The sequence below is a fragment of the Lampetra fluviatilis genome, chromosome 9, assembly GCF_964198595.1.
Source record: "Lampetra fluviatilis chromosome 9, kcLamFluv1.1, whole genome shotgun sequence".
NCBI classification, from domain to species: Eukaryota; Metazoa; Chordata; class Hyperoartia; order Petromyzontiformes; family Petromyzontidae; genus Lampetra; species Lampetra fluviatilis.
This window is the reverse complement of record NC_136283.1, coordinates 803,447-829,432: the sequence shown is the minus strand read 5'-3', so window position 1 is coordinate 829,432 and position 25,986 is coordinate 803,447. Positions and strand designations below refer to the sequence as shown.

At 55.3% G+C, this 25,986-nt stretch overlaps 3 protein-coding genes across 4 annotated transcripts in view; 1 reads left to right on the top strand and 2 right to left on the bottom strand.

Moving 5' to 3' along the window:
• Positions 1-308, bottom strand: part of LOC144934037 (inorganic pyrophosphatase-like) — a 64,615-nt gene extending 64,307 nt beyond the window's left edge. Inside the window, exon 1 of the mRNA XM_078859398.1 lies at positions 45-308. Within this exon, the coding sequence (XP_078715524.1) occupies positions 45-102 (58 nt within the window). The 5' untranslated portion in view covers positions 103-308. The remainder of the gene's footprint in view (positions 1-44) is intronic.
• Positions 309-3,383: 3,075 nt separating this feature from the next.
• POLR3D (RNA polymerase III subunit D) lies at positions 3,384-11,402 on the top strand. 2 transcript variants are annotated; one of them, XM_078859397.1, is made up of 10 exons: positions 3,384-3,445; positions 4,654-4,873; positions 5,928-5,971; positions 6,797-6,966; positions 7,534-7,655; positions 8,476-8,623; positions 9,411-9,502; positions 9,608-9,742; positions 10,533-10,688; positions 11,177-11,402. In XM_078859397.1, the coding sequence occupies exons 2-10, from the start codon at positions 4,703-4,705 to the stop codon at positions 11,306-11,308; spliced, it is 1,170 nt and encodes a 389-aa protein (XP_078715523.1). In that variant the 5' UTR covers positions 3,384-3,445; positions 4,654-4,702; the 3' UTR covers positions 11,309-11,402. The 2 variants fall into 2 exon arrangements, with proteins under 2 accessions (XP_078715523.1, XP_078715522.1); XM_078859396.1 differs by having other exon boundaries at positions 9,411-9,742.
• Positions 11,403-13,343: 1,941 nt separating this feature from the next.
• Positions 13,344-22,734, bottom strand: RCHY1 (ring finger and CHY zinc finger domain containing 1). The gene is made up of 9 exons (XM_078859477.1): positions 22,517-22,734; positions 20,074-20,193; positions 18,794-18,909; positions 17,492-17,570; positions 16,961-17,005; positions 16,320-16,378; positions 15,709-15,738; positions 14,481-14,601; positions 13,344-14,070 (listed from the first exon to the last, which is right to left on the bottom strand). The coding sequence occupies exons 1-9, from the start codon at positions 22,568-22,570 to the stop codon at positions 13,924-13,926; spliced, it is 771 nt and encodes a 256-aa protein (XP_078715603.1). The 5' UTR covers positions 22,571-22,734; the 3' UTR covers positions 13,344-13,923.
• Positions 22,735-25,986: the final 3,252 nt, after the last annotated feature.

Sequence of the window (25,986 nt, the reverse complement as noted above, 5' to 3'; positions counted from 1 at the left end):
AGGGAAGTGTTGGTGTGGGAGCCATTGAGCCGGCTCGCACTCACTGTAGTAGAGGCGGTACGCCAGGCTGTTGGGGTTGCCCCGCTCCTCCACGCTGTACATGGCGGCGGCCTTGGGTAGCGCTCCGAGAGAGAGAGACCGAGACAGAGAGAGAGAGACCGAGAGAGAGACAGAGAGACCGAGAGAGGCCGAGCGAGCTGTGACGCGCTGGCTGGAGGCTGCGGGCGCTGAGTCCAGACACACGTGGAGCGCGACTGCTGCCACGCCGCCTCCCGCTCTCACAATTCCCACAGCGGACGCGCCCCTCCCCGGCACCCCATTGGCCAGAGCCGCCGCGCGCCTCGCATGTGACGCGTAGCGGAGCGGGCCACGCCCCCCCAACGCTTGCCAATGCCGAGTGGGAAATGTAACCGCGGTGCTGGGCATGCGCAGTGAGCGCCTCGGTGGGGAGGGGTGCAGTGGGCGCAATGTGGGTGGGGGGCAGTGGGCACGAAGTGGGTGGGGGGCGGGGGGCAGTGGGCACAATGTGGGTGGGGGGAGGGGGGCAGTGGGCACAAAGTGGGTGGGGGGAGGGGGGCAGTGGGCACAAAGTGGGTGGGGGGAGGGGGGCAGTGGGCACAATGTGGGTGGGGGGAGGGGGGCAGTGGGCACAAAGTGGGTGGAGGGAGAGGGGCAGTGGGCACAAAATGGGTGGGGGGGGAGGGGGGCAGTGGGCACAAAGTGGGTGGGGGGAGGGGGGCAGTGGGCACAATGTGGGTGGGGGGAGGGGGGCAGTGGGCACAATGTGGGTGGGGGGAGGGGGGCAGTGGGCACGAAGTGGGTGGAGGGGGGCAGTGGGCACAATGTGGGTGGGGGGAAGGGGGCAGTGGGCACGAAGTGGGTGGGGGAAGGGGGGCAGTGGGCACAAAGTGGGTGGGGGGAGGGGGGCAGTGGGCACAATGTGGGTGGGGGGAGGGGGGCAGTGGGCACAAAGTGGGTGGGGGGAGAGGGGCAGTGGGCACAAAATGGGTGGGGGGAGGGGGGCAGTGGGCACAAAGTGGGTGGGGGGAGGGGGGCAGTGGGCACAATGTGGGTGGGGGGAGGGGGGGCAGTGGGCACAATGTGGGTGGGGGGAGGGGGGCAGTGGGCACGAAGTGGGTGGGGGGAGGGGGGCAGTGGGCACAATGTGGGTGGGGGGAGTGGGGGCCGCAGGGTCAGGGACATCCGTGAAAAAGAGCTTTAAACTCATCAGATTCGTCCTGCAGTCTCAATAAAGACGATGGTTCTGCTCGCCTTGCCCAGCCCGGAACGGTTCTGCCACTGGTCGGGCCCTGCAGTGATCTCTCTCCCCTTGTAGACGACCCCTTCGCTGTCTCTTAGCACATCTTGAATGCACCGCACACGCTCGATTTGATTTCAGAATCTGTTGTCTTTATTTAGACGGGAGGAGGAATCTGATGAGCTATGAATCGCTTTTTTCACGGACGTCCAGTGGGTGATGTGGCGGGTGTAACGGGCGTGTCTCCGTCCGCTTCTGCAGCATGTTTAAGTTCAGGGTATTCTGACGTCGACGATGGCGCCACTGTGTCCGAATGTCCTCCCGAATGAATGCGCCCATTGTTGCGGGCGTGTCGCTACCGGCGCACGACGCGCGGCGTGACGAGGCGCCGTCGCCCCGCAGTGCGGTGGCGTGGCCGCCTGCCCAGCGGCACGCGCCAAGGTCGGAAGACGTTGGCGCGTGGCCGAAACCATTGGGCCAACGTTGGACCAACGTTGAGCCAACGTCGGCCCCAACGTTCCACGTTGACCTGCGTCGCGTCTCTTCCGCCGCTGGGGAACGGCACTGGAATCGAACAGTGGGAGATCCGCAGGAATCGATATTCCAATGCTTTGTTGATTACTATTGAAGGTTTTGGTTATCCAGTGGGTACTGCTGTAAACGTGTCACCAAATTTAATTTAATTCTCATTATGCCCCGAGGTGGCGTGCGCCACCTCGCATTACCCGTTCTATCACTCTGGCTTCTCTATTCATTTGAAATGAAGGACCATTGCCTGAACCGTCGCCTGTTGTACATGGTTTTCCCCTTTAAGGCAACAGTGTTATTTGTGAGTGTGTTGATTTTGTCTGTGTGAGACCCGCTCAACGCGTTGTTGTGTTGAGCCACGGTGGTTGCTAGGGGCTGAGCTTCATAAAAATAGAACCTCGAGCGAAGCGTGTCTCGGTGGGGCTGTCTCGGTGTGCTTCCTGGTTGCACACGATGTTGGTCGGCATTATGCTCGACGTTTCGCTTCACGTGCTGCGAGCTACGTCAGGAACTAAAAACACAACTGAAAGCTCAAATAACCTTTAGTTGTTAGGCCCCATACTCTTTGAAGTCACGAAAGCTTTAAATCAAGATTTGTTATGCTCCGTTAATTATATATATAATCAGCACACTCGTCAACAACATTGCTTTAAAGAAACATATAATCGGTGACGTTTCGGGCAATAGCCCTTCATAACACATCAATGAACCTGCATCTCCATTGTGCCACCTCTGTCTTCATTTAAACTGACTCGTTTACAATCACTCAAGTTTAAGCGTGAATGTAAGTTTACAGCATAATTGTTCTTATTAAGTTTATTTGTTTCAATCTGTGGAATGCTTCGATGTTGTCTGCCAGCAAATGTCTGACTTCTGATTCTTCTCTCGCACCTCCGATTAGCACGGTTGGCTACGTACGGTGCGAAAGAAGTTCAACATACACACATTCTAAAAGCAAAAGGGAATAAAATCATCAGTCAGATTCTATCCACTACTGAATAGGTCTCCCCAAATCACCACCATCTGTCGCGATGGCTGATACATTCAATCACGCTGGCCATTCCAAAGTCAAACTACAGCGTTTGTGCTTATTTATTTGTAGTGACTGGCTTACCTTCACTCTACTTTGTACAAATATCGTGTTGTTGTGCTGTTTGTTGCTGTAACTTGCTGACCAGCCCCGACTGGACATATATTAAAAAATAGCTTCATAGCTCATCAGATTCCTTCTGCAGTTCTCACTAAAGATAACCGGTTCCCGATAGAGATAACCGGTTCCCGATAGAGATAACCGGTTTTCTCTCAATAGAGATAACCGGTTCCCGATAGAGATAACCGGTTCCCGATAGAGATAACTGGTTTTCTCTCAATAGAGATAACCGGTTCTCTCTCAATAGAGATAACCGGTTCTCTCAATAGAACTAACCGGTTCTCACCGCGGTGTCGTTTATCATCTCCACGCCGCGCCCGCGCCGCGAAGGGAACTCCGCCGATGTCGTCATCTTCGTTCCGGGGGTTTCCCCATCCATATCGCGATTTGATTGGCTGAGACCGCCGGGCCGCTCGACCAATCAGAGGGGGCGGAGCCGATGTTCTTGATCGCCGAATGCGGGCCGCGTGGTAAAGGCGACTCTGAGACTCCGGGAAACTAGGATTGTGGTATGGGACTCCCCCCACCTTTCCCACTCCTTTTGGAGGGGACTCACATTCACGGCGGGAGACTTGAGGGGAGGGGGCACTTATGGAGACCGCGGGACTCAAAGTCGCCCCTCTGTGATGCTGTGCCGTAACATTCGGACACATGCGGGGCCTAGTCGGCGATGGAGCCTGCCGCGTTGTCTGCTTGGCCCGCCGGGTTCGCCACACTCTCGCCGGTCGAGAGAGGCGGCCGCGCCCAGGAATGTGAAAGCGGGGTGAGAGAGATGGGGGCAGTTCTTGTCGGTGTGGGCCGATTGCGGGGTTGAGGTCTTTAGTCCATTGGCCATAGGTTAAGCAGGACGGAGCCTGGCTCGTGCTTGGATAGGCGACAGCCGCGCATACAAGGCGGTGTCTGTCGGCCGCGGGACGAAGTTGCGAGCAGCATGTTTGCAGTGCAGAAACATGCAGCTCGCACTGCGCGTGTATGTCCCAGCAAGTGTGCGACAGCCCGGCCTCGCCAGCTGCTCGCACAGCGTGGCGGGGCCCCCGTGTGCAGGATTGACGACAGGGCTGTACTCTATTTAAAATACATCGCTATTCATTGCTTCACACAAACATCCGTTTGAACCGATGCTTTCCAGCAGGTTTATTATTGTATTACTACATCACGCTGGACCGGTTTCGACTTATCTGGGTCTCCCCAGCAATTGGCAGGTGTAGCACACTTTACGATGGGGCCTTGTTCAACTCGAATACACTTTTTTTTAACGAGCATTATTGCCGGTTATATAGTTTCCAGCAGTGGATTGACGACGTTCTCGACATGTGTCAAGGAAGAGAGGTAAGTAACTACAGGATGTTGAACTTAAATCGCGCACCGTAAGTAGCCAGCCGTGCTGATCGCAGGTGGTAGAGGCGCGGCCCTGCTGGTGGAGCCCTTCTCGAGGGTGTTCTGGCCGATTCCACGCAGGCCAAACGTCTCGAAAGAGCCGTGAATACCCACGCTTCACCCCACCACGCACGCGCCCTGCCGAGCGACACGCTGTGGTGGGTCCATTTATGCTGCTGGGTGGCCCGATGCGGAACGATTTAATTAACTTGCTCATTGTTTCAACTGCCGCCCCGGGAGATCAAAACGGCGACCTCTGGATTGCAATTCGAGTGTATAAACCATGAGACCCAAGTCAGCATTGGAGGTACTAACAACAAATATCCGTGTCTGCCACCAGAGGGAGCCCCCGTGCCCTATAGGAGCCGCCTCTCCAGAGCGGCGGAGCGATGTCGGGGCCTACGGGGTCGGGCGCTGGGGACGGGGCAAAGCCCCCCGCGCCATCGGCCTCTCCCATGCTGCTGCCCGGCAGGAAGGGCCCCCCGATCGCGGGTGCCCCAACTCCGGGCCGTCTCCCGTCCATCCGCTCTCGAGACCTCACCCTGGGCGGCGTGAAAAAGGTGGCCGGTCCACGCGGCTTCATTCACACGCGCCGCCGCGCCACGTGACTCGCATTGCCACGTGGCGTGCGTGTGCGGCCATTAGAGGGCACTGTCCGCTCCTTGGTGAGATCGATCGCGGTTGCGAAGTGCTGGAGGAGTGTTGTGTGGCAAGCGATTTGGGAGCGGAGCGCACGAGTTCTAACCCTAACCAGCCACCATGTCTAGGCTTACTCATAAACCCGACCAAAAAGCTACTGGAGCTATTGTTAATCTTTTCTGAACCAATTCATACAACCAACTCCTCGCACCAGACCGAATCTTAACCCGAACCAAGTAGCCACCCGGCCACGAGTCCCAGCCCTAGCCCAGCTCTAATCCGCAGCAGGGCTTTGACAAGAGCCCCGCCTCACATTGCGTGCGGTTGACGATGTTGGTGTTCCCAGCCCTGCCAGCCTCGCGTGAACGGTGTAACGGGTCACGAACGATGTAACGGGTCACGAATGAAGGGCAGAGGTCACAGAGCTGTGCACGAGGTCAGGGTCGTGATTTTCCAATGCCTCCGCCTCCCCACAGCGAACAAACAAGAACCCACCACAACTCCGTCTCGCAATTCTGGGTTTGCTATGTAACTAGTCTATGAAATTCCAACAAAATTTTGTTCTCATTTACCGCCTCCTTTTTGATGTATTACCAAATTTATATATACGATATCTATATATTTTTCCTGTGTTGATAAACATTGACTCTGGAATGCAGACACCCACCTGCCCACACACCCGTTGTGTGTAGGTTGCTGTCGAAACATTCGTGCTCACGCGGGGAGGTTCACGTCCCTCAAATACATGCAGCAGCACCGCACAGCTGCGTAAGGCGATTACTCTAATGGGATTTGCGTGCGAGCCCGGAGGCTGCGCGACCTGGATTTGCATCGATCGTCGCTTTTGGGCGCTGGAAATAACTCTGCGGGTTCTTGGCGGCGGAGGTTGTCTGGGAGGGCGGCTGGGTTTGATGTCGCGTCCCACAAAACCACTCTGACGCCCCCTCCCCCCTTCCGTTGCTTTTCCCTTCACAGAAAACGTTCGCGCCGAACATCCCGGTCCGAAAAGTGAATGAGAGGTGAGAGTTGCTTCTTCCTGTCACTTGCAGGCCAGTGCTACGTTCAGCGTGTGCCGCACAGGGACAGCTGCCACGGGAGGGCTCCCCCTGTCACAATATAAATAGTCCGTGATGCTGCTGTTGCTGCTGCACTGAGCGCGTGGGCTCAGCCCTTGGTAAACTCCCTCTTGGGAGTCGCATTGCTCCGGGTTTAACCCTGGCAATCCGGGAATCAGCTGCTGTGACCTGGATGCAAAAACAAAGTAATCGGGCAACTCGCCATCCGCTTTTGAGCCCTTGGACCAATGTCACTGGCTTGTTCCGATGCTCTACCCCCCCCACCTCCCCCTATGCACCCCCCAGCTAAATCTGTATCAGTTTGGCAAAATGGAAAGGTACCGCTCCAACTCCACTGGCTTCGCTTCGCTTTGCTCGCTGTAACCGAGCCTGGCAGACTGCAATCCACAATGACGAGGGGTCCTTACAAATCTCTGGCAGAACGGTACATCCCATTGTGTTAGAAATCTCACATTGGGATTTTAGCCAAATTAAATACAAAACTAAATTTAAGTAAATCGAGTCCAGATTTAGACCATGAACTCACCCTTCCTAAGGACCCAATTTAATCACCGGCTGCTGCCTGGATTCAAAGCAAGGATCGCAGAGGGTGCCATCTCAGCGCTCAGCCCTTTGAGCCACCAGGGCTCTCGATGGCGACCTCTTAAAAGGTCACGACCATCTTGGTCAGTGATCCCAGAAGTATCACGGGGACCGTGCCATGCGCTTATCCCATGCCGTTCCCGTTGGTGACCCTGTTGCCGACCCTGTGCCGACCCCATGTCCCAGACCCAGGGAGGAGGGCGGCCCGTCGCCCGGACGTGGCGCCAAGCCGAGGGGTCGCGAGCGAGGCGGCCCCCGTGACGGTCGGGGTCGGGGTCGAGGTCGCGGCGAGGTCATCCAGTCTCACTCAATTTTCGAGCAGGGTCCGGCCGACGGACTGCGGCGCAAGACGGGCGGTGAGCGCGTTGCGCAGCTTTTGGAAGTTTAGCGCCGGAATACGGACGAATTCGTACCTCTCGCCACGATCAACCACGGTGCGCGTGGTTTGTGGTGTTTGTTGTGTGGGTGGTGGCGGTGTTGGAGGACAATGGCGGCGTGTCACGTTTGGCGTGTGTTGTGTGAGCGGTGTGGTCATCACGTGTTATGTTGTGGTCGAGGTGTCATGTGGGTGTTGGCGGTGCTGTGAGTGCGTGTGTATGCGCGTGTGTGTGTGGTTGTGCAGCGATTCATAGCGCTGCGCTACGAACCCTACAACCCGAGTTCGATTTCTGCTCACGGCCAACAACAGTGACGGTGATCTGAACTGGTCCTGGGACTCCCCGAGTTTGACTCAGCCTCAAATGAGTACAGTGTGTGTGTGTAAACATTACCACTGGGAAGACAAAGGCGGCTGGGTGTGATGCTGGCCACCCACCCCCTTGTGTATCGTTCTGGCCTTCATAGGTGCCGGCTAACAGCACGTACCCCAACAGTCTTATTAAGGCTATAGGGGGGGCGGGTCTTTGTCTGCGTGTGGCGAGCAGGCTGGGAGGCTACGCCCAATCCCGCCCAGACCGGCCTCACCCCCATCATCAACATCAAGAAGGAGAAGTGCGAGACGGAGGAGGAGACCAAGAAGTTGCTCAACATGCTGGAGCGAGACGACGTGAGCACAAGACACGCGTACACTCGCGTACACTCGCGTACACACGCGTACACTCGCGTACACACGTGTACACTCGCGTACACACGCGTACACACGCGTACACACGCGTACACACGCGTACACACGCGTACACTCGCGTACACACGCGTACACACGCGTACACACGCGTACACTCGCGTACACACGCGTACACACGCGTACACACGCGTACACACGCGTACACTCGCGTACACTCGCGTACACTCGCGTACACTCGCGTACACACGCGTACACACGCGTACACACGTGTACACACGCGTACACACGCACGCATCGCAAATACAGCAATCCCCCCGGAAAGCCTTGAACAAGCCGGAGTGCCGTGAGTGAGTACCTATTCAGGCCGCCACGGCACACGAGAGGATGGTCTGGGCGGAACCACACCCGGCCGACGTTGTTTCCCCAGTGGCGATGTTTAACGCGTGGCACCCGGTACTCCTGTAAAGCTGAGTCAACCAAGGGGAGGCACAGGATGCTCATCCAGCAGTGGATTTACAAAAGTGCTGGACACACAAGTGTACACACATTTGTTGTGCTAACCAAAAGGAAGCGCTCGAACGTACAATTGGCATGAATAATAAGCAACCTTTTTATTACATGTACAATGAAATGCATGCATCGTGAGAGCCAAGAATCGATTCTTATTAAATAACTCGACTCGATTAATCTTTACACCCTCGGCACGTGTCTGGGCCAACGGCGTAACAGCCAAGCAGCCACCACCACATCCACCACCCCCCCCCGCCCCCCCTAAACGACGATTCCAACCTGTGCGAGTCAGTTCGTCGATGACCCGGGGCTCGTCAACGACCCCGGGAACCTGCCCATCCAGCTGCCGCTGTCCCACTCCGGCGACACGTTCCGCGACGAACCCTCCTGCAAGGCCAAGGTGGAGAAGATGGAGGTGGACCCGCCGCAGGCCGTCAAAGGTAACCACGGCGACGGAGCTCGGGCATGGCGCCTTCATCAAGCATTGGGCAAAACCATCCACAGCGGCATCGCCCCCCACCCTCCCTGCTGGCAGTCAGGGCGGTTCTGCGTTTAGCTCGGACTGCACAGGGGCAGCTGCCACCAGGGTGGGGGCACCCTTGGTCAGACTCGAGCAGGGCAGAGATGAGAAGTGTCACGACGCAAGGTGCTTTGAGTTGCCGAGGTTTGACGGCGCCCCATTAAGTGCAAATCCGTATCCTTACGCTCTTATCAGAGCCATTAGAGTCGGAATCACAATTTGTTTTTATATACTGGAGGAATCTGATAAGCTGTGAAGCTCTTTTTCACATGTGCAGGAGGGGCACAGGGTCAGCAAGTTACAACAATGAAGTCAGTTTAGACATCTGTCTGGGTCTGTCACCCGGTAAAGATTTCCACACCTGGCACACCACGTCCAGTATACTGGCTGCGGCAATGGCTGTGGTGGCTAACAATCTTATCGACGAACCAGAAAATATGTCTGTGCCGGGCACACACCACATCCAGTATGCCTCTCGTTATGGGCTGTGGCCACTGGTCACGTGCTATTGAGTCAAACTACTGGTGACCCGGAAAATAAACCGGATTGCTCAGTTTATCGGTTGGCCTCTAAATTGTCCATTGTTCTATTCCCAATTCATCCTCATGAACAATTCCTGACGATGATGATGGTGGTGATGATGATAATGACGATAGTGGTTGCATTTGACGTCTATTCAGCATGGGCCCGTTCATCTTCCCCCGCAGTCAAACAGGAGCCCGGCACGGAGGTGAAGGATGAGGAGGGAGGACCGGTGCTCGCTCCTCCGCCCCATCTCTCCTCGTCCGCGCCGATGACGGTGAGCCAGCTGCTGCGCCAGCTTCGCCTGCAGGAGGAGGAGGAGGAGGAGGGTCGCGGCCCCGGCGGTGGCGACGCCGCCGACTCTGGGCTGCTGTTCCTGCAGCTGCCCGACACGCTGCCGGGACAGCCGGCGTCCCGCGGGGCGGGCGACGCGGCCGGAGCCGATGAGCGATCCATCAAGCGGGAGATCAAGACGGAGGACGGCCAGACGATGCTGCTCAAGCAGGAGAAGGCCGAGGTGAGGGCGCTAACCCACGAAGCGGGGATCAGCATCGCCGTGCAATTGCGTTTGATGCGGACCCTCGTCTGTTTTCACGGCAGTGTTCTTCATTGCATAACCCGCGGGCCACTGATGGTGGCGGTCCCTGGTGGCCTTTTGTGTGGCCCCTGACGTGCGGCCCCCGACAATACACAAATATGAGAACACCCTATCATGCTGTGAAACCCAATGGTTTCAAATGTGTGGCGGCCCTCACACTGAAGTTTTATCAGCAAAAGGGGCCCCCCTCTCTGAAAATGTGTAAAAAAACACTGGTTTACATGTTGATACAGTGGTTACCTTATATCTTTTGATGTTTCTGTAACGAATATCTGTAATTGTACCGTGATTCGTCTCTAGGGGTAATCTGCCCGAGCCTGACTTTATGCTGCACGGAGTTTATTACTTGCCATTGATACGTGTTTGTGCAGTTGTTTTTGTGCTGATTTCTCTTTGCTTCGTTGCTGTACTTCATTTAGCTTGTTTTGCTTTTGTCATTTTGCCGACAACCCAGATCTCTGTTGCGAACGAGACTCGTCATCGTCCCTCGAGTTCTCGCCTGGTTAAACAAAATCAACTTGACACCAGTGGCCGTTTTATGTACTTAAAAACATGACAAACTGTGCATGCGCATGGATTATATTATAGTACGCAGTGCGGACGGTGAATCACGCGGACGCACGCGCACCTCACCTGGATGCCGGGTCCCACATCTCGCAGCAACGTGGTGCGTGCGTGTGTGTGTGTGCGTGTGTGTGCGCGTCTTCAGGAGGCCGGCGGAGAGGGCGATGGTGCCTGCACACTTCGGGACCTCTCCGAGGGCCAGGTGGGGCGGCTGATTGTGCGCGCCTCTGGGAAGGTGCAGCTGGTGCTGGGCACCGTCAAGCTTGATGTCGGCATGGGAACCAACTGCTCCTTCTTGCAGGTACACGCCGGCACCGGGAGGGCACCGGGAGGGCACCGGGAGGGTGTCAGGCAGGCACTGGGAGGGAGGGAGGGCGGCTCCTTACGCAGTGCCAATTTGTGAAGGCTACTAAAACCATGCCGGGATTTTTGGTCTCTAGACGACGCGTGCAACTAGTGGATACAACGAGCGACTGGAACGCACCGGCAGAGGCGTCATTGTCCGTGCTTTCTCACACAGACCCCCACTGGCTCACCACATGGAGAGCCGTAGGCTTACACAGAGACCCATACTCACAAAGAAACCCATATATTCACACACACCCCGACTCGCATAGTTCCATATGTTCACATAGTCCCATAGGCCCACATACACCCATATGAAATGAAGTCACTCGCCATAGGTTTCATAGCTTCGCCTTAGCGCTTCCATACAGAGCCGGGCGGAACTTTGACTCGGTCAAACCTTTCCAACCTCCGACCCTAATGACCTCATCCACCCCCTCGCAGGAGCTGGTGTCGGTGCGCCTGCAGGAGGGGCGCACGGGCGACGCGACGGTGCTCGGCCACGTGTGCCACCGTCTCATCTGCACACCCAACTTCGAGAGCCTCCTCCACGGCCACAGCAGGCTTGGGACCTGATCCTACTGACGGCTTGGGACCTGATCCTACTGACGGCTTGGGACCTGATCCTACTGACGGCTTGGGACCTGATCCTACTGACGGCTTGGGACCTGATCCTACTGACGGCTTGGGACCTGATCCTACTGACGGCTTGGGACCTGATCCTACTGACGGCTTGGGACCTGATCCTACTGACGGCTTGGGACCTGATCCTACTGACGGCTTGGGACCTGATCCTACTGACGGCTTGGGACCTGATCCTACTGACGGCTTGGGACCCGATCCTACTGACGGCTTGGGACCCGATCCTACTGACGGCTTGGGACCTGATCCTACTGACGGCTTGGGACCTGATCCTACTGACGGCTTGGGACCTGATCCTACTGACGGCTTGAGACCTGATCCTACTGACGGCTTGGGACCTGATCCTACTGACGGCTTGGGACCTGATCCTACTGACGGCTTGGGACCTGAGCCGGCCAGGGGCTTGGGACCTGAGCCCACTGACGGCTTGGGACCTGATCCTACTGACGGCTTGGGACCTGATCCTACTGACGGCTTGGGACCTGAGCCGGCCAGGGGCTTGGGACCTGATCCTACTGACGGCTTGGGACCTGATCCTACTGACGGCTTGGGACCTGATCCTACTGACGGCTTGGGACCTGATCCTACTGACGGCTTGGGACCTGAGCCGGCCAGGGGCTTGGGACCTGAGCCCACTGACGGCTTGGGACCTGATCCTACTGACGGCTTGGGACCTGATCCTACTGACGGCTTGGGACCTGAGCCGGCCAGGGGCTTGGGACCTGAGCCCACTGACGGGTTGGGACCTGACCTGGCCAGGTGGTTGGGGCCTGGCCTGCTGGTCGGTTTGGGCTGAGCCTGCAGGGTTTCTCACCATTGTCCACAATCTTCTCCTTTCGACTACGCTGGGCACTCCCCATGACGAGGAACTGTGTGTGTGTGCGCGTGTTTGTACAAAAGCAAATGTCCCCCTTGTACCATTTAACAACCAGTTGAGGCAAGTGCTGTTAGTGAACAGCTGATGATGTCAGCATGGTGTGCCAGGGGGATGGCACCATGGCTGGCTGCCTGCCTGCCCCGCCCCCACCTACTGTAACCGGTATTAAAGTCGAGCCGAGTCAACTTAGGCCGAGTCCCAAGACCGATTCAGACGTCACTAGCCACTGATGCTATCCGTGGCCAGGAATCCAACCCGGGTCGCTGGGTTTCGTAACACAGCGTGCTAACCACTGCACCACCGCTCCCGCTGAACGCACATTCTCTGGGTTGCGCGGGACACTGTCAACAAAGATCGGGCGCGTGCAGCCTGTGACACGAATTACTATTTGAACCGAGAAGACTGCAACGAGGTGGATTGGACTCGTGGAAACCCGATGTGAATGCACAGCAAGCGTGGAACCAATGTCGCGTCAACAGCCGAGAAGTTGGAGGGGTGACAGCTGAGAGAGTTTACAGATCAAGGACGTCGGGAATAGAAATACTGTTTATATTTATGCAGCAAAGCCTCACACCGTTCAGGATCCTGCTACATTGGAACGTTTGGCCAGTTCCCTGCCCATTTGATTGGCGTGGGAGGAAACTGGAGTTTCTGGAGAAAGCCCCCATCACTTTTAGCCACCCACCCAATGTGGGTTGGTGGCGACGGAGCATAGGACAATCCACGAATGGATTTTTCCTGCAGTGACCTCTGCTGATAAACACAGCACCAACCCATCCACCTGTCGTCGCCCAGTCACCGCTCCTCCAGCGGGAGGCGTAGCAATGCCGCCCGCCCGTGGCGATCTCCGCCATGACGCTGACGCTGCGCACGGCTGCAGAGGGGCGGCCGAGGCGAATTGGGACGACCACCCCAGGGCCCTGGGCTTTGACGTCACCGTCAGGTGCAGTACTGCCCGTTTAGTTTGAAGGTGTGTGGGGGGCCCCTCACGGCTCTGCTGGCAGGGGGTGGGGGAGATGGAGGGTGGATGAGGTGGTATGTGAAGGAGGGCACTGGACTCAAACTTCACAGAGCAGAGTTAACACTTGGAATTTGTTTTATTTATGTGTTACCGCAAATAAAAAAACACAAAGCTACAACGATCTTGATTTGAAGCTGTCGTGACTGCAGGAATCCATACTCTTTGGGTCTTTCGGTAAAGTCACGTAGTTAGAAATAAAAAACATCACAACGTTTCTATCGCAACATAAGCGGTCATCAGGCAAAGGAGTCGGCCTCTAAAGGCAAACTGTTTATAAGGGTTTGGGGACGGGCGTAGCCCAAATGCACCAACATGAAGCACGGGCGGTGCACGAGTGCCAATGCAGCAACAATGCCAAACGCTGGGGATGCGACATGTCTCGGACCGTGTTCGCGGACACGAGGCAGATCTGAAACACGGCAGAGGCCGACTCCTTTGCCTGATGACCGCTTGTGTTGCGATAGAAACGTTGTGATGTTTTTTATTTCTAACTACTTGACTTTACCGAAAGAACCAAAGAGTAAGCTACAACAAGTTTCTTTGAATCTTAAATGTAAAAAAAATATGAGGCCCCACTCCTAAGTGGTGGTTGGCATCCATTTGAAGGTCGAAGGTCAGGAGGTCCTGATCTCCAGACGGAGGTTGGATGTGTCAGGAGGCAGACTCGGGGTTGTCCACCATCGCCTCCACTGCCTTCTCCTCGGTGCGGCAGGTGTTGTAGGAGCCGCACTTGTCGCACTTCAGGCCCAGCACGTGGAACAGCACCCGGGTGCGCTCCAAGCAGTCATTGCACAGGATCTGGGAACAGATACAATGGGGGGGGGGGGGGGTAGCAAAGGGACATCAGCCATGGAAACTGAGCGGGCGAATCGACTCGCAGACGTCCGACGGGTTGTTGCATTACAAGGCCACGATTGCCTGGCTTCATCCAGCAGTGGATAGATTGTTGCCGACGAGAGCAGGCTGGGCAGCTCCAGGGACATGCACGAGCAATGAGACGGCACTGCCAAGATCCTGGCTCGGAACCTGGATTTCAGCCTTCGGTGATTGAACCGGTTACTCAAGTGTGGCGAGCCGATGGTGTTTGCAGTCGCCAGTGACTGCAGTAAACAATCATCACGCACGTGACGATTGTGTGCAGTGAGCGGCGATCCATGTGACCACAGAGTGGCGAGCGGGATGCGAGCGGGTGGCGAGCGGCGGCTCACCGTCAGGAGGAGATTCTGGTATTCCTCCGGCATGGGCGTCTGCGCCACCTCCTCGTCCATGTCGCTCCACACGGAGCTCATGGGCACCATGGATCGAGCGCAGAGCGGGCAGCGGTACGCACTGCTCACGTAAAGACAAAGATCCCCCTATAGCCTTAACAGATTGTTGGGGCAAGTGCTGTTAGTAAGTACCTATGAAAGCTGGCACAGTACTCGGGGGGGAGGGTGGACAGCATCACGCCCGGCCGCCTTTGTCTCCCGAGTGCCGACATTTACACAATGCACCAGGTACTCGTTTGAGGCAGTCAACCGAGGAGATGGCCAGTATCAGTTCAGACAATCATCACTGGTGCTGGCTTTGAGCTCGGGTATCCAGGTTCGTAGAGCAGCGTGCTCACCACGCCTCACAGCACCATTACTGTGTCAGCAGCATCACCACCACGATCACAGTCACTCGTCATCCCCACGATCACCAGCAGCAGTCACAACCAGGAGTCATCACCAGGACCACCATCCGCATCGTCCCCACCACTGCACCAATACCACCGGCGGCATCACCCACAGCAGCAGTAGAAGCGCCACTATCTATGCCAACCACCATTCACAATCAACTTGTTGTATCTACAGTGGGTGTACTTAGATGGGTGGCATCCAGAGCTCGCCAGGGCACGGGGCTGTCAGGATGTGGCGAGGAGATGTCACTGCCTTCACGAGCGTGGAGAGTTTTCCCTCGGCACTCCACTTGCCTCCCGCACAAAGCGAAACACCCATTTTTGCAATTGGCCAAATATCCCATTGTGTCAGGACCCTCCTTAAAACAAGTCTTGGGACTTTCCATGGTGAACAACCGGCACGATGATTTCCCCACTGGTCGGACAAAAAGCGGCAATCGAGCCATCACCAGCGTCCACCCCAAACAACGTTTAAACGAGACGAGTGAACATCGGCGATTGACAAACGAGCCACAAGACAACCGAGCGCTGGTGACAGACACCCACGAACAACAGCAGCAGCAGCAGCACCCCCGCTTCTGCCCACTCACAGCTGCACACTGTGTGAACTACAGCCCCAGTTATCGCTGCCTGCTGTGGACACAGCGTGCAGGTGATGGCTGTGGTTGTTTGCTAGGGGAGGGGGGAAGGTGGTAAGGGTGGCGAGGTGATAATGCCCCCCCCCAACCCCGCTTTGTGGGTGCGGGCGTGGTGGCAGTTGCACGTCCTGCACTCACCTGTATTTCAGCGTCTGCTTGAAGCAAGCACTGGGACACAGACAGACAGAAAGCGGCCAGGTGGTTAGAGTCATCCGGTGAGATTCACGCAAAGCTGATACGGCCGAGGGAGGAATGGCGCGTGTATTAGACACGCGGCGTGTATCGGACACGTGGTCTAGCAGGTGGCGTTGGAGGTGGTCGTGGGCTGATTAATTCGTGTTGTGTATTTTATAGACAAACGCAACCTGGATTTATATGTATCGTCAACACGCTGCATGGAAACAGTGGGTGTGTTTGTTTTATAGTTTACGGGGCTCTGTTTGAGTGAACGCGATACAAAGTCGATTTACATAGCATATAAAATAAATGCGACAGCATCCCAGAATGCTTTATATAAACAGTGGGCGTTTTTATATTACACATCACGGATGGCTGGGGGAAGAGAGTTCTGTGAATTGTGGTATAATTTAGATGTGCCATAGTTTTGGTTGTGCCATGGTTGTGGTTGTGCCATGGGTGTAGTCATGATGTGATTGTGCGGTGGTTGTGGTGTTTGTGGTTGTGCCACGGATATGGTCGTGTTGTGGTTGTGGTTGTGCTGCGTGGGTCACAGTGACATCAGTACTTGCCTGTGCAAGAGGTGTCCACAAGGCAGAGGCATGGCAGCGTCTCGGGACGTGTGCATATCCTGGAATCCGACAAAACACGCGAGACCAAACACAGCACTGGAGATCCGAGTTCAACTCCCGACTACGGCTACCAGAAGTGATTTCTGCACCAAGTTCTGCGCAACCTGCTTTAACAACCCGCACAGTCCAGCATGGAGTAGTCAAACAACCTCCATGCGAGTGGAGAGACCATCATCCAGCAGTGGATGGAAGGGCTGTACATTATATTTCATGAACACGAATCGCCATCATCGTGTGCACCCCTGCATGTGCTCATGTTGCTTAAACACGGATACTTATAGTACTCGAAGAAGAGCCATTGCCCAAAATGTAATCTGTTGTATATATGTCTGTTTTATATTAAGGCCACGGGATTTTGGACAAATGTGCCCAGTTCGTTTGTTAACTGTGCTTGCGCACCACTGCCAACCCAGCAGAAGCAGCATCACCAAATTATTTGTTGAATGTTGATCATTTGTGAGTTGCATAGGGAAGGTGCTTGATTGCAAAAAATGTATTCTTATGCTCGTGATGCGTGCATCGAATCGCATGCACACGCGCACACAGTGTGAATTTACAGCCACCACCACCAAACCTCTCACCTCCATGCACACGGGGCAGTTTTGCCGAGACACGTTCTCCACGCACTGGGGAGAAACGGGGGAGACAAAGAAGGATGGGAAGGTAAGACACGCAGCAGTGACAGGGCAGACACGAGCGTGCGGACATTCTGCGACGTGGCACTCGCTGGATTTGTCACTCCGTCGACTTTCGCGGTTGTGCCGCGCTAGCTCTCCGATGCGATTTCACGTTGCACCTCGCGGCGTTTGCCACCATGTCCGACGTTTCGCTCCATGTGCTCACAGCTTCTTCAGGAACTGAACAGTTTCCTGGCACGCGGACCGAAATGATACCGCCGCCGAAATGATACCGCCGCCGAAAAACACACGCGCACGAAGCGCTCCAGACAATCCGCCCACAGCGGCCCACAGCTCGGAGGGGTGTTCCCTCCTTCGGGAGTCGGTGCGTGGGGGCAACAGTCATTGTTATCGTGGCCCGGGTAATCCAACACGAGAGAAAGTGGCGGGTCACAATCGTCGGTGGATTAAACGATGGGATAGCCCCGGCTCTACCTTGTGCTTGTCGTGGAGGGAGGTGGGCAGACACAGGTTGCATTTAGAGCAGTGGAAGAAGTTCTCCCTTGGGCCGATCCTGCAAGAGAGACACGCACGGCAACGCTGGGAGGGGCGCACGTCCAGGTCCGGAGAGGATTCCAGCACCCAATGCCGGAAGCCGAGAGACTGCGGCAAAACTCCCAGAACCCGAGATCGGATGGGAGCACAGTAGGATAATGTACACTTGTAGAGGGCATTGCAGAACATATATTGTTGTAATGCACTATGCACCAACGTCTATGCTCCCCACCTTCACCAACCTGAATTGATAACACCAGTGTAACCTGGCAGTGCCTTAAGGAAGCCTCAACTCAAGAGACAAATATCTCTTTCTCCTGTGCATACACACCAAGTTTACGTGTATCCTGGTATGTCTGACACGAGTGGGATAATGCTCCGTTTCTACATCCAACGTTATTGTCAAACCCAGCAGGATTTCTTTTAACAGGCCATACCCTGCCGATGACACGTGCAAAGTAAAAAAGAACGGGTTTCTCAGTGTCACATCATGAGATGAAGCGTCCCTTTGGATTCTCTCGCAGAGCAGTACAACCCTCAGTGTTAGAGAGTGGCACAGTGAAGTGGATAGCACAGAGCTACTTCTGACGTCCCTCCACGTATCCTCTGGTATACATTGCCTGACACGTGGACGGTGCTTGTGCACCACTCATTGCAGCAGCCAAATCACCGAACAAAGTTTCATTCTGGAACACACAGTAGGGGGCAGCACTTCCCCACGCACCCTGCCGCCACTTGGACTCATGCTCGTCACGTGACTAGAAAACCGCTATAGCTCATTCGTAGGAGCTGGAATTTTGCCAACTTGAATGCAGAAAGCAACTGTTAAGCCACTCGAGTCCAGGCTGAGGACCCGGTTTAATCACAAGCGGCTGCCTGCATTTGAACCCAGGATCTCAGCGACGCGAGCTCACCCCTCTGACTTCTGCGCCACCCGACCACCTCAGATATTCACATTGTTTCATGTTTTTGGTGGTGACCCTGATCTTCTCAGTTATTGTTTTGAAATTATATAAGCCTGCAAGCCGGTGGTCAAGACCCACGTCTTTAAACTTGCTATTTCTGAGTCTTGATTCATGCTGGATATGCGGATATATTTCAATACTTGTTACATTTTTGGTTTTTAAACTTCATCATTTGGGTGCAAGCACTTTTAAATCACCTTGGCAAATGCGAGAAGAAACCGGAGGCGTCCGGCAAGTTTGAAACTGGGGGACAAGGGCGGAGGTGCAAACATCTCACCTGCAGATTCCGCAAGAGGAGCAGTGGTACTGCTGCTTGTCACGGTCGTACAGGTGGCAGATGTCGCAGTAGTACTCGCCAAACACGACGCCGCACTGCGTGCACGTCCTGCCCACCTGCACACCGTCAGGTACGCGCCACGTGGACACCGGGACCCACATAGAACTACACACCACGTGTACACCACGTGTACACCAGGACCCATCAAGAACTACACACCACGTGTACACCACGTGTACACCAGGACCCATCAAGAACTACAAACCACGTGTACACCACGTGTACACCAGGACCCATCAAGAACTACACACCACGTGTACACCACGTGTACACCAGGACCCATCAAGAACTACAAACCACGTGTACACCACGTGTACACCAGGACCCATCAAGAACTACACACCACGTGTACACCACGTGTACACCAGGACCCACATAGAACTACACACCACGTGTACACCACGTGTACACCAGGACCCATCAAGAACTACACACCACATGTACACCACGTGTACACCAGGACCCATCTAGAACTACCAGCATCCCTCCACAACCGTGGAATGTGTCACATGTCGCAGGTGTGCAGGAGGGCCCAGGTGCACACCTGCCCGATTGTATGTGATGTAAGTGTATTTTTATGCTAAAACACAGCACATTCGCACAGGAGGGAGCACAGGTGGTGTAACTGTCAGTCATCTCAGTCGGTCAACCCAAAACACCTAGGTCTGTCCTGTTACCTCCTGCCATAGAACCTTTGAGATTTCACGTGGCCTCAGTGTGCACCTAGCCTGGCACTAGTTCCGTGGTGTTGTCACAGCCACTTAGTGGCAAATGTTGTTGTTTGGGTACGGGGAGTGGTTGTGGCGTGGTTAGTGCACTTACGAACCCGGCGACCCAAGTTCGATTCCCGCTCATGACCAATAACAGCGGCGAGTATTTCCAGCGGTGCTCGGCCTACCCGAGGTCAACTCGCCCTTAAGTGAGGACCTGCCATGGTTTTGGAGACACAAGAGGTGGCCGGGCATGGTTTTGGCCACCTACCCTAACCTTCATAGGTGCTCGCTAATAGCACTTACCCCAAGAGTAGTCCATTAAAGGCTACACGGGGGATCTTTGTCTATGTTTGGTGAACACATGGGCCAAAGTATGCCTGAACCCAGGTGTGTATTTGCTCAGCTGTGTGTGAGTGAGCATAGAAACCTAGGCATGAACATGGCCCAGGTGAGTACCTGTGTGTGCACAGGTGTGCGTGTGTCCACGCTCTGAAGGTGTGTACACACCTGCTGGACGGAGCTGCAGCTCAAGCAGCGCACAGTGGTCACCTGGAAGCGGTCCATGGCGTGGTCCTCCTTGTCATCGTGACACAGACGGCACGGGTAGAAGACATTGCAGCATGGGGCCTGCGTACACACACACAAAGATATCCCCTATAGCCTGAGCAGACTCTTGGGGCCTGCGTACACACACACAAAGATATCCCCTATAGCCTGAGCAGACTCTTGGGGCCTGCGTACACACACACAAAGATATCCCCTATAGCCTGAGCAGACTCTTGGGGCCTGCGTACACACACACAAAGATATCTCCTATAGCCTGAGCAGACTCTTGGGGCCTGCGTACACACACACAAAGATATCCCCTATAGCCTGAGCAGACTCTTGGGGCCTGCGTACACACACACAAAGATATCTCCTATAGCCTGAGCAGACTCTTGGGGCCTGCGTACACACACAAAGATATCCCCTATAGCCTGAGCAGACTCTTGGGGCCTGCGTACACAAACACAAAGATATCCCCTATAGCGTTTTATCTGCCGATATATCAGAAAGCCACAAGCCCGCAGTTTTCCGATTAGTGTCAAATGAAGGTTACGTGATGACTGTTTGCGGAAATACGTGTCCTTACCGTGTCATGTCAAGCATCATAGTAATGATGTCGTAATGTGCAGCGAACACACGTCTCTCATGAAGTGTTGCAGGAGTATCGCAGAGTTCCACTATTGCTGTTTGCACCTAACAAATTAACATTGTAGCTCGTTAACATTTGCAGTCGTGTATAGCAGAGGTGTGGACTCGAGTCATGTGACTTGGACTCGAGTCAGACTCGAGTCATGAATTTGATGACTTGCGACTCGACTTGGACTTGCATAACAATGACTTTGTCCCATCTCTGGTGTATAGTATACTCTCTATGCGGGTGTCACTGAAGAGCACACCTCACTCGCCGCACGATTAGCACGGTTGGCTACGTACGGTGCGAAAGAAGTTCAACACACACCACACATGCGTCTAGCTATACAGTTGCCCTGCTCATCCACACGAATCACGCACCCGCCTCCTCATCCTGCCAACTGCACTTGGAGCCACAACGCCACGTGCCCCTCTAATCAAAGCCATAAACATTGTATATTCACTTTGATTAACAGCCAGTGACTGGTAGCATACACAAACAAACACATTGAAGATGTTAACCTCAACCTACGTTGTCGTAAATTACAAACTAAAGGAAAACGCTTCGAGGTGTAATATTTAGCCTATATACTGACGCTCTCACACGACAGCCACGAAGTGATGACGTCACTCGTGCCAGGCTAGGTGCTCCGATCTTCACACGAACACGACACGTGCACGCACTGGGTGAATGAGGGCCTCCCTACCCCCTCACAGCGCGAGGGGTCCCATGTGGGGTGGGTGGGTAGGTTGCACCATACTTCACCACGCTGGTCCATGTGGTGTGTAGGGTTAACCATACTTCACCACGCTGGTCCATGTGGGTGTGTAGGCTTCACCATACTTCACCACGCTGGTCCCTGTGAGTGTGTAGGCTTCACCATACTTCACCACGCTGGTCCATGTGAGTGTGTAGGCTTCACCATACTTCACCACGCTGGTCCCTGTGAGTGTGTAGGCTTCACCATACTTCACCACGCTGGTCCATGTGGGTGTGTAGGCTTCACCATACTTCACCACGCTGGTCCCTGTGAGTATGTAGGCTTCACCATACTTCACCACGCTGGTCCATGTGGGTGTGTAGGCTTCACCATACTTCACCACGCTGGTCCCTGTGAGTGTGTAAGCTTCACCATACTTCACCACGCTGGTCCATGTGGGTGTGTAGGCTTCACCATACTTCACCACGCTGGTCCCTGTGAGTGTGTAGGCTTCACCATACTTCACCACGCTGGTCCATGTGGGTGTGTAGGCTTCACCATACTTCACCACGCTGGTCCCTGTGAGTGTGTAGGCTTCACCATACTTCACCACGCTGATCCATGTGGGTGTGTAGGCTTCACCATACTTCACCACGCTGGTCCCTGTGAGTGTGTAGGCTTCACCATACTTCACCACGCTGGTCCATGTGGGTGTGTAGGCTTCACCATACTTCACCACGCTGGTCCATGTGGGTGTGTAGGCTTCACCATACTTCACCACGCCGGCCTCAACGGCTTCCCAGACCGCAGGCCACGTGGCCGCCACTCCTCTGCGCTTTAACGTCCGATCGCAATCGACTCCGTGTACGACTTTTAACACCGCGCGAATTCGCCAAACAACCATTCCCAAATGCTTCAATTGTAATTCTTCCAAGCCTAAAAATGTTGGTCCGAAGGCCGCACGCAGAACGACGTCGGAGATTAGCGGGAACGGGGGTGGGGGGGGGGGTCCCAGTGGTCTCCCCGGGGGCACCGGGGCCCCGCCGGGGCTTGGGAGGCCACCGGGCCGCTACCTGCAGCTCGCAGCCGCGCTGGTAGTGGCGGCACTGGCCCGCGCTGCGCGCCATCCCCACCGCGGCCCCGTCTCCACGTGCACCGGGAGGCGCCTCCTCCCTCGGCCTCGCCTGGAAGGCACGCGGAGATGGGGGCCGCCTGCCCGGGCAGCCCGGGCAGCCCGGCCCGCAGCGCCCCCTGGCGACCGCGCCGTGCTACCGTGTAGCGACTCTCAACGATTACTCCGCGTTGTTATTCTACTCCGTTCTCGCGGACCATGACGGCGATTGATCGCAATGCGTGCAGGAGCTGAATGTCAATGTCGAGGTCAACGAGCCCCGGGGCCACAGCGGGTTGCTGGATGGTCCGTAGTTTGTGTTGCATGGCCACAATCGCACTGCTGTGGCTCGTCTTTAATCTATATCTGCGTATCTATGGGTATCACGATATGTTTTGAGTCTCTACGGGTCTCTGTGTATCACTATGAGTCTATGTGCATGTATATCGATGGGTTGCGGTATTGTCCGTAGTTTGTGTTGCATGGCCACAATCGCACTGCTGTGGCTCCTGTCTTTCATTTTCAACGTATGAAGGAGAAGTTGCTGCGGTTCTGATGCGGATGACTGCTCCATTAACAGTGTGCAGCAGTGTGTAGCAGGAGGAATGGCAAAGCGAGGAGGCGCGATGATGACGATGCTTGCGTCTGGAACGAGGAGTTTATGCTGGAAGTCCGCGCTCTTCCACTCTGTTGGCCAGCAGCGTGAACCCACAGGGTGAGATTCTAGGGTGGTGACAGCAGCAGCAGCGTGAACCCACAAGGTGAGATTCTAGGGTGGTGGCAGCAGCAGCAGCAGCAGCGTGAACCCACAGGGTGAGATTCTAGGGTGGTGACAGCAGCAGCAGCAGCACGGACCCACAAGGAACAACTCTCCATTCGAGTAGTCGGCGGCGAGGGACATTGTTGAGGTCTTGGTTGACGATGGTTGTAGGCGGTTGTCATTGGCAAGAACGTGTGAACTCCCTTGTCGCGGGTCGCACGATGTCTCTCTCTGGGGTGATTTGGTGGCAGAATGTTCGCCAGAACGGGGGGCCAGGGGGTTGGTGTCCGTTTCAGTGCTCCGGGTGTGATGCGCATCGCGTTATCTGATGGTGCATCTGGCAGTGTTGTGTAGAGATCCGGGGCCGGGCTGGAGCCCAGTGACTCCGAGTGAATCAGCGAGAGGGCGACACTTCTCAGCACAACAGTGGAGGCGCCGCCGGGTCGTTCCTGCACGCTTCTGCAACAGGACGAGTTTTTTTGAATTGGTCTTTTCTCAGATTTGTTGTTTGCGGCGCTTGAAGGCCATGCGTATATTCACGATGAGCCCTCGCATTGCCTAACAGCGAACATAAAATCAACTCAACGCATTCGTCAATGACATTAATGAAATTCGCGACACGCCGACTACTATCTATTTTCTTTAAAGCCACGCATTGATATTGACGAATATTGAGTCGTGTTTGTTAACCGTGCTTGTGCACCACTGCCGACGGCGCAGCAGCAGCATCGGCAACACATTTATTGTTTAAATGCCTGAATGTTTGTCACAGACTAAATAGTGATACCGATGATGATTCTGTTGCTGCTACCGATGATGATACTAATGATGATTCCGATGATGATAATGATGATGATGCTACTGCTAACTATGGTTGATGATGTTAATTGTTATCATTGTTGTTTCTGTTCCTAATGGTGATGACGACGCTACTTTTGCTGCTGCTGATGCTGCTGCTGATGCTGCTGATGTTGCTGCTGATGCTGCTGAGCCCAGCTGGGTGTCCATTCTCAGCTCGGCGAGATCAGAGGCGGCTGAGCGGGGGAAGGGAGGAGGGGAGGGGTGTTGGGGGATTGAAGGTGGGGGGAGGGGTTGGTGGACAGATTTCGGGACGGGAGGGATCAATGGTGTGTATGTCGAGTCCGTCTTAAAAGAGTGGCTGGTGCGGTGTGTAAACATCGGCACTATGGAGACAAAGGCGGTCGGGCGTGTTGCTGGCAGCAGATCTCCCCCCCCCCCACCTCGTGTCATCCTTAATAGGTGCTTGCTAACAGCACTTGCCCCAACAGTCTGTTAAGGCTATACGAAGGATAATTTATCTTTGCATGTGTGTGTGTGTATCCTTATGTGTCGGTTAAAGTTTATACGCGACTACGTGTGCCTATATTGTAAATGTGTGAGAATATGATTGTTAGTTTAACACGGAGGCTTTCGCGACCAATGCTATTTACACGGGCATATGCACCTGCCTGTGTGTGGGGGGAGCGGTGGCGCTGCGGTTAGCGCGCTGCGCGGCAAACACAGCCTCCTGAATTAGAGTCTCGCCCACAGCAAGCACCAGTGACAATCATCTGAACCGGTCCCGGGCCTTCCTGAGATCGACTCAGCCTCAAATGAGTAGCTGGTGCAATGTGGAAACATCGCCACTCGGGAAACAAAGACGGCCGGGCGTGGTTCTGGCCACCCACCCCCTCGTGTGCCGTGCCGGCCTTCATAGGTGCTACTCGCTAACAGCACTTGCCCCAACAGTCTGTGGAGGCTATATGGGGGATCTTCGTCTTTGCATGTGTGTGGAGCCGCAGGACGGGATGAGCCCCTTATTTATCCGCTCCTTTTGTCGCAGCTATAGCTGTGGGGGCAGCAGCACAATCGGATTAGTGATGTGTGCATCTCCGCAGCGCACGCGTGTGGGGCGACGGGGCAGCGAATGTGGCTGGGGGGAGTTTGGCGGCAGGAGGGTGGGGGGGGCGAGGGGGAGGCGGGGAGAGCGAGAGAAGGAGGGGACACGGTCTTCAGATCTCTCCTTAAACCCCCGGGGGAGCGCGCCCAACGCGTGCCGAACCGCGGGGGGCGGTGGGGGTGGGGGGCTCGGGATGGCAGCAGGAGGAGGAGGAGGAGAGAAGGTCTCAGCCGGATCCTGACAAACATCAAACTTTTTTTCTCTCCCCCTCCGACAGCGAGCACGTGACGTGCCTCCACTCACTCATCCGCCCCCCACTCACCCACTCGCTCGCTCGCTCACTCCTCGTCGACACTCCCACAGCCCCCGATGGAAGCTTTCACACACACCCAGACCCCCTCACAGCGACCCTCAGCTACCCCCACGCGAGCCCATTCATGGCTGTAAAATGCGCCTTCATCTAGCCCCTGTTTCGGTGATTGAATCCTGATCGAATTATCCGACTTCCCGGATTCTTTTGCCCGCGTGGCTGGGGAGGAGGAGGGGGGCACATATGCCGCACGGACCCAGCGCGCCCTTCCTCCACACGTGTACACACACGCGCGTGTACACACACACGCGTGTACTCAGACAAAGATCCCAATCCCCTCCTCCTGTCGTCACGCGATCCCTTAGACTGCCAGGGTGAGTGACACCCACGCACAAAGACAAAGGTCCCCCGCTTCAGCCTCCACAGACTGTTGGGGCAAATGATGTTAGCGAGTAGCACCTA

Bases quoted from the DNA above. Each gene is read 5' to 3' on its own strand.
- RCHY1 (XM_078859477.1), bottom strand. From the start codon at position 22,570: ATGGCGCGCAGCGCGGGCCAGTGCCGCCACTACCAGCGCGGCTGCGAG. The intron at 17,571-18,793 runs GTGAGATGTTTG...TCTCTCTTGCAG, and splicing joins TCCTCTTGCGGAATCTGCAG to GATCGGCCCAAGGGAGAACT. The intron at 16,379-16,960 runs GTGAGAGGTTTG...GTCGGATTCCAG, and splicing joins ACTGCCCCGTGTGCATGGAG to GATATGCACACGTCCCGAGA.
- POLR3D (XM_078859396.1), top strand. From the start codon at position 4,703: ATGTCGGGGCCTACGGGGTCGGGCGCTGGGGACGGGGCAAAGCCCCCC. The intron at 5,972-6,796 runs GTGAGAGTTGCT...CCCATGTCCCAG, and splicing joins GTCCGAAAAGTGAATGAGAG to ACCCAGGGAGGAGGGCGGCC. The intron at 8,624-9,410 runs GTAACCACGGCG...CTTCCCCCGCAG, and splicing joins CCCGCCGCAGGCCGTCAAAG to TCAAACAGGAGCCCGGCACG.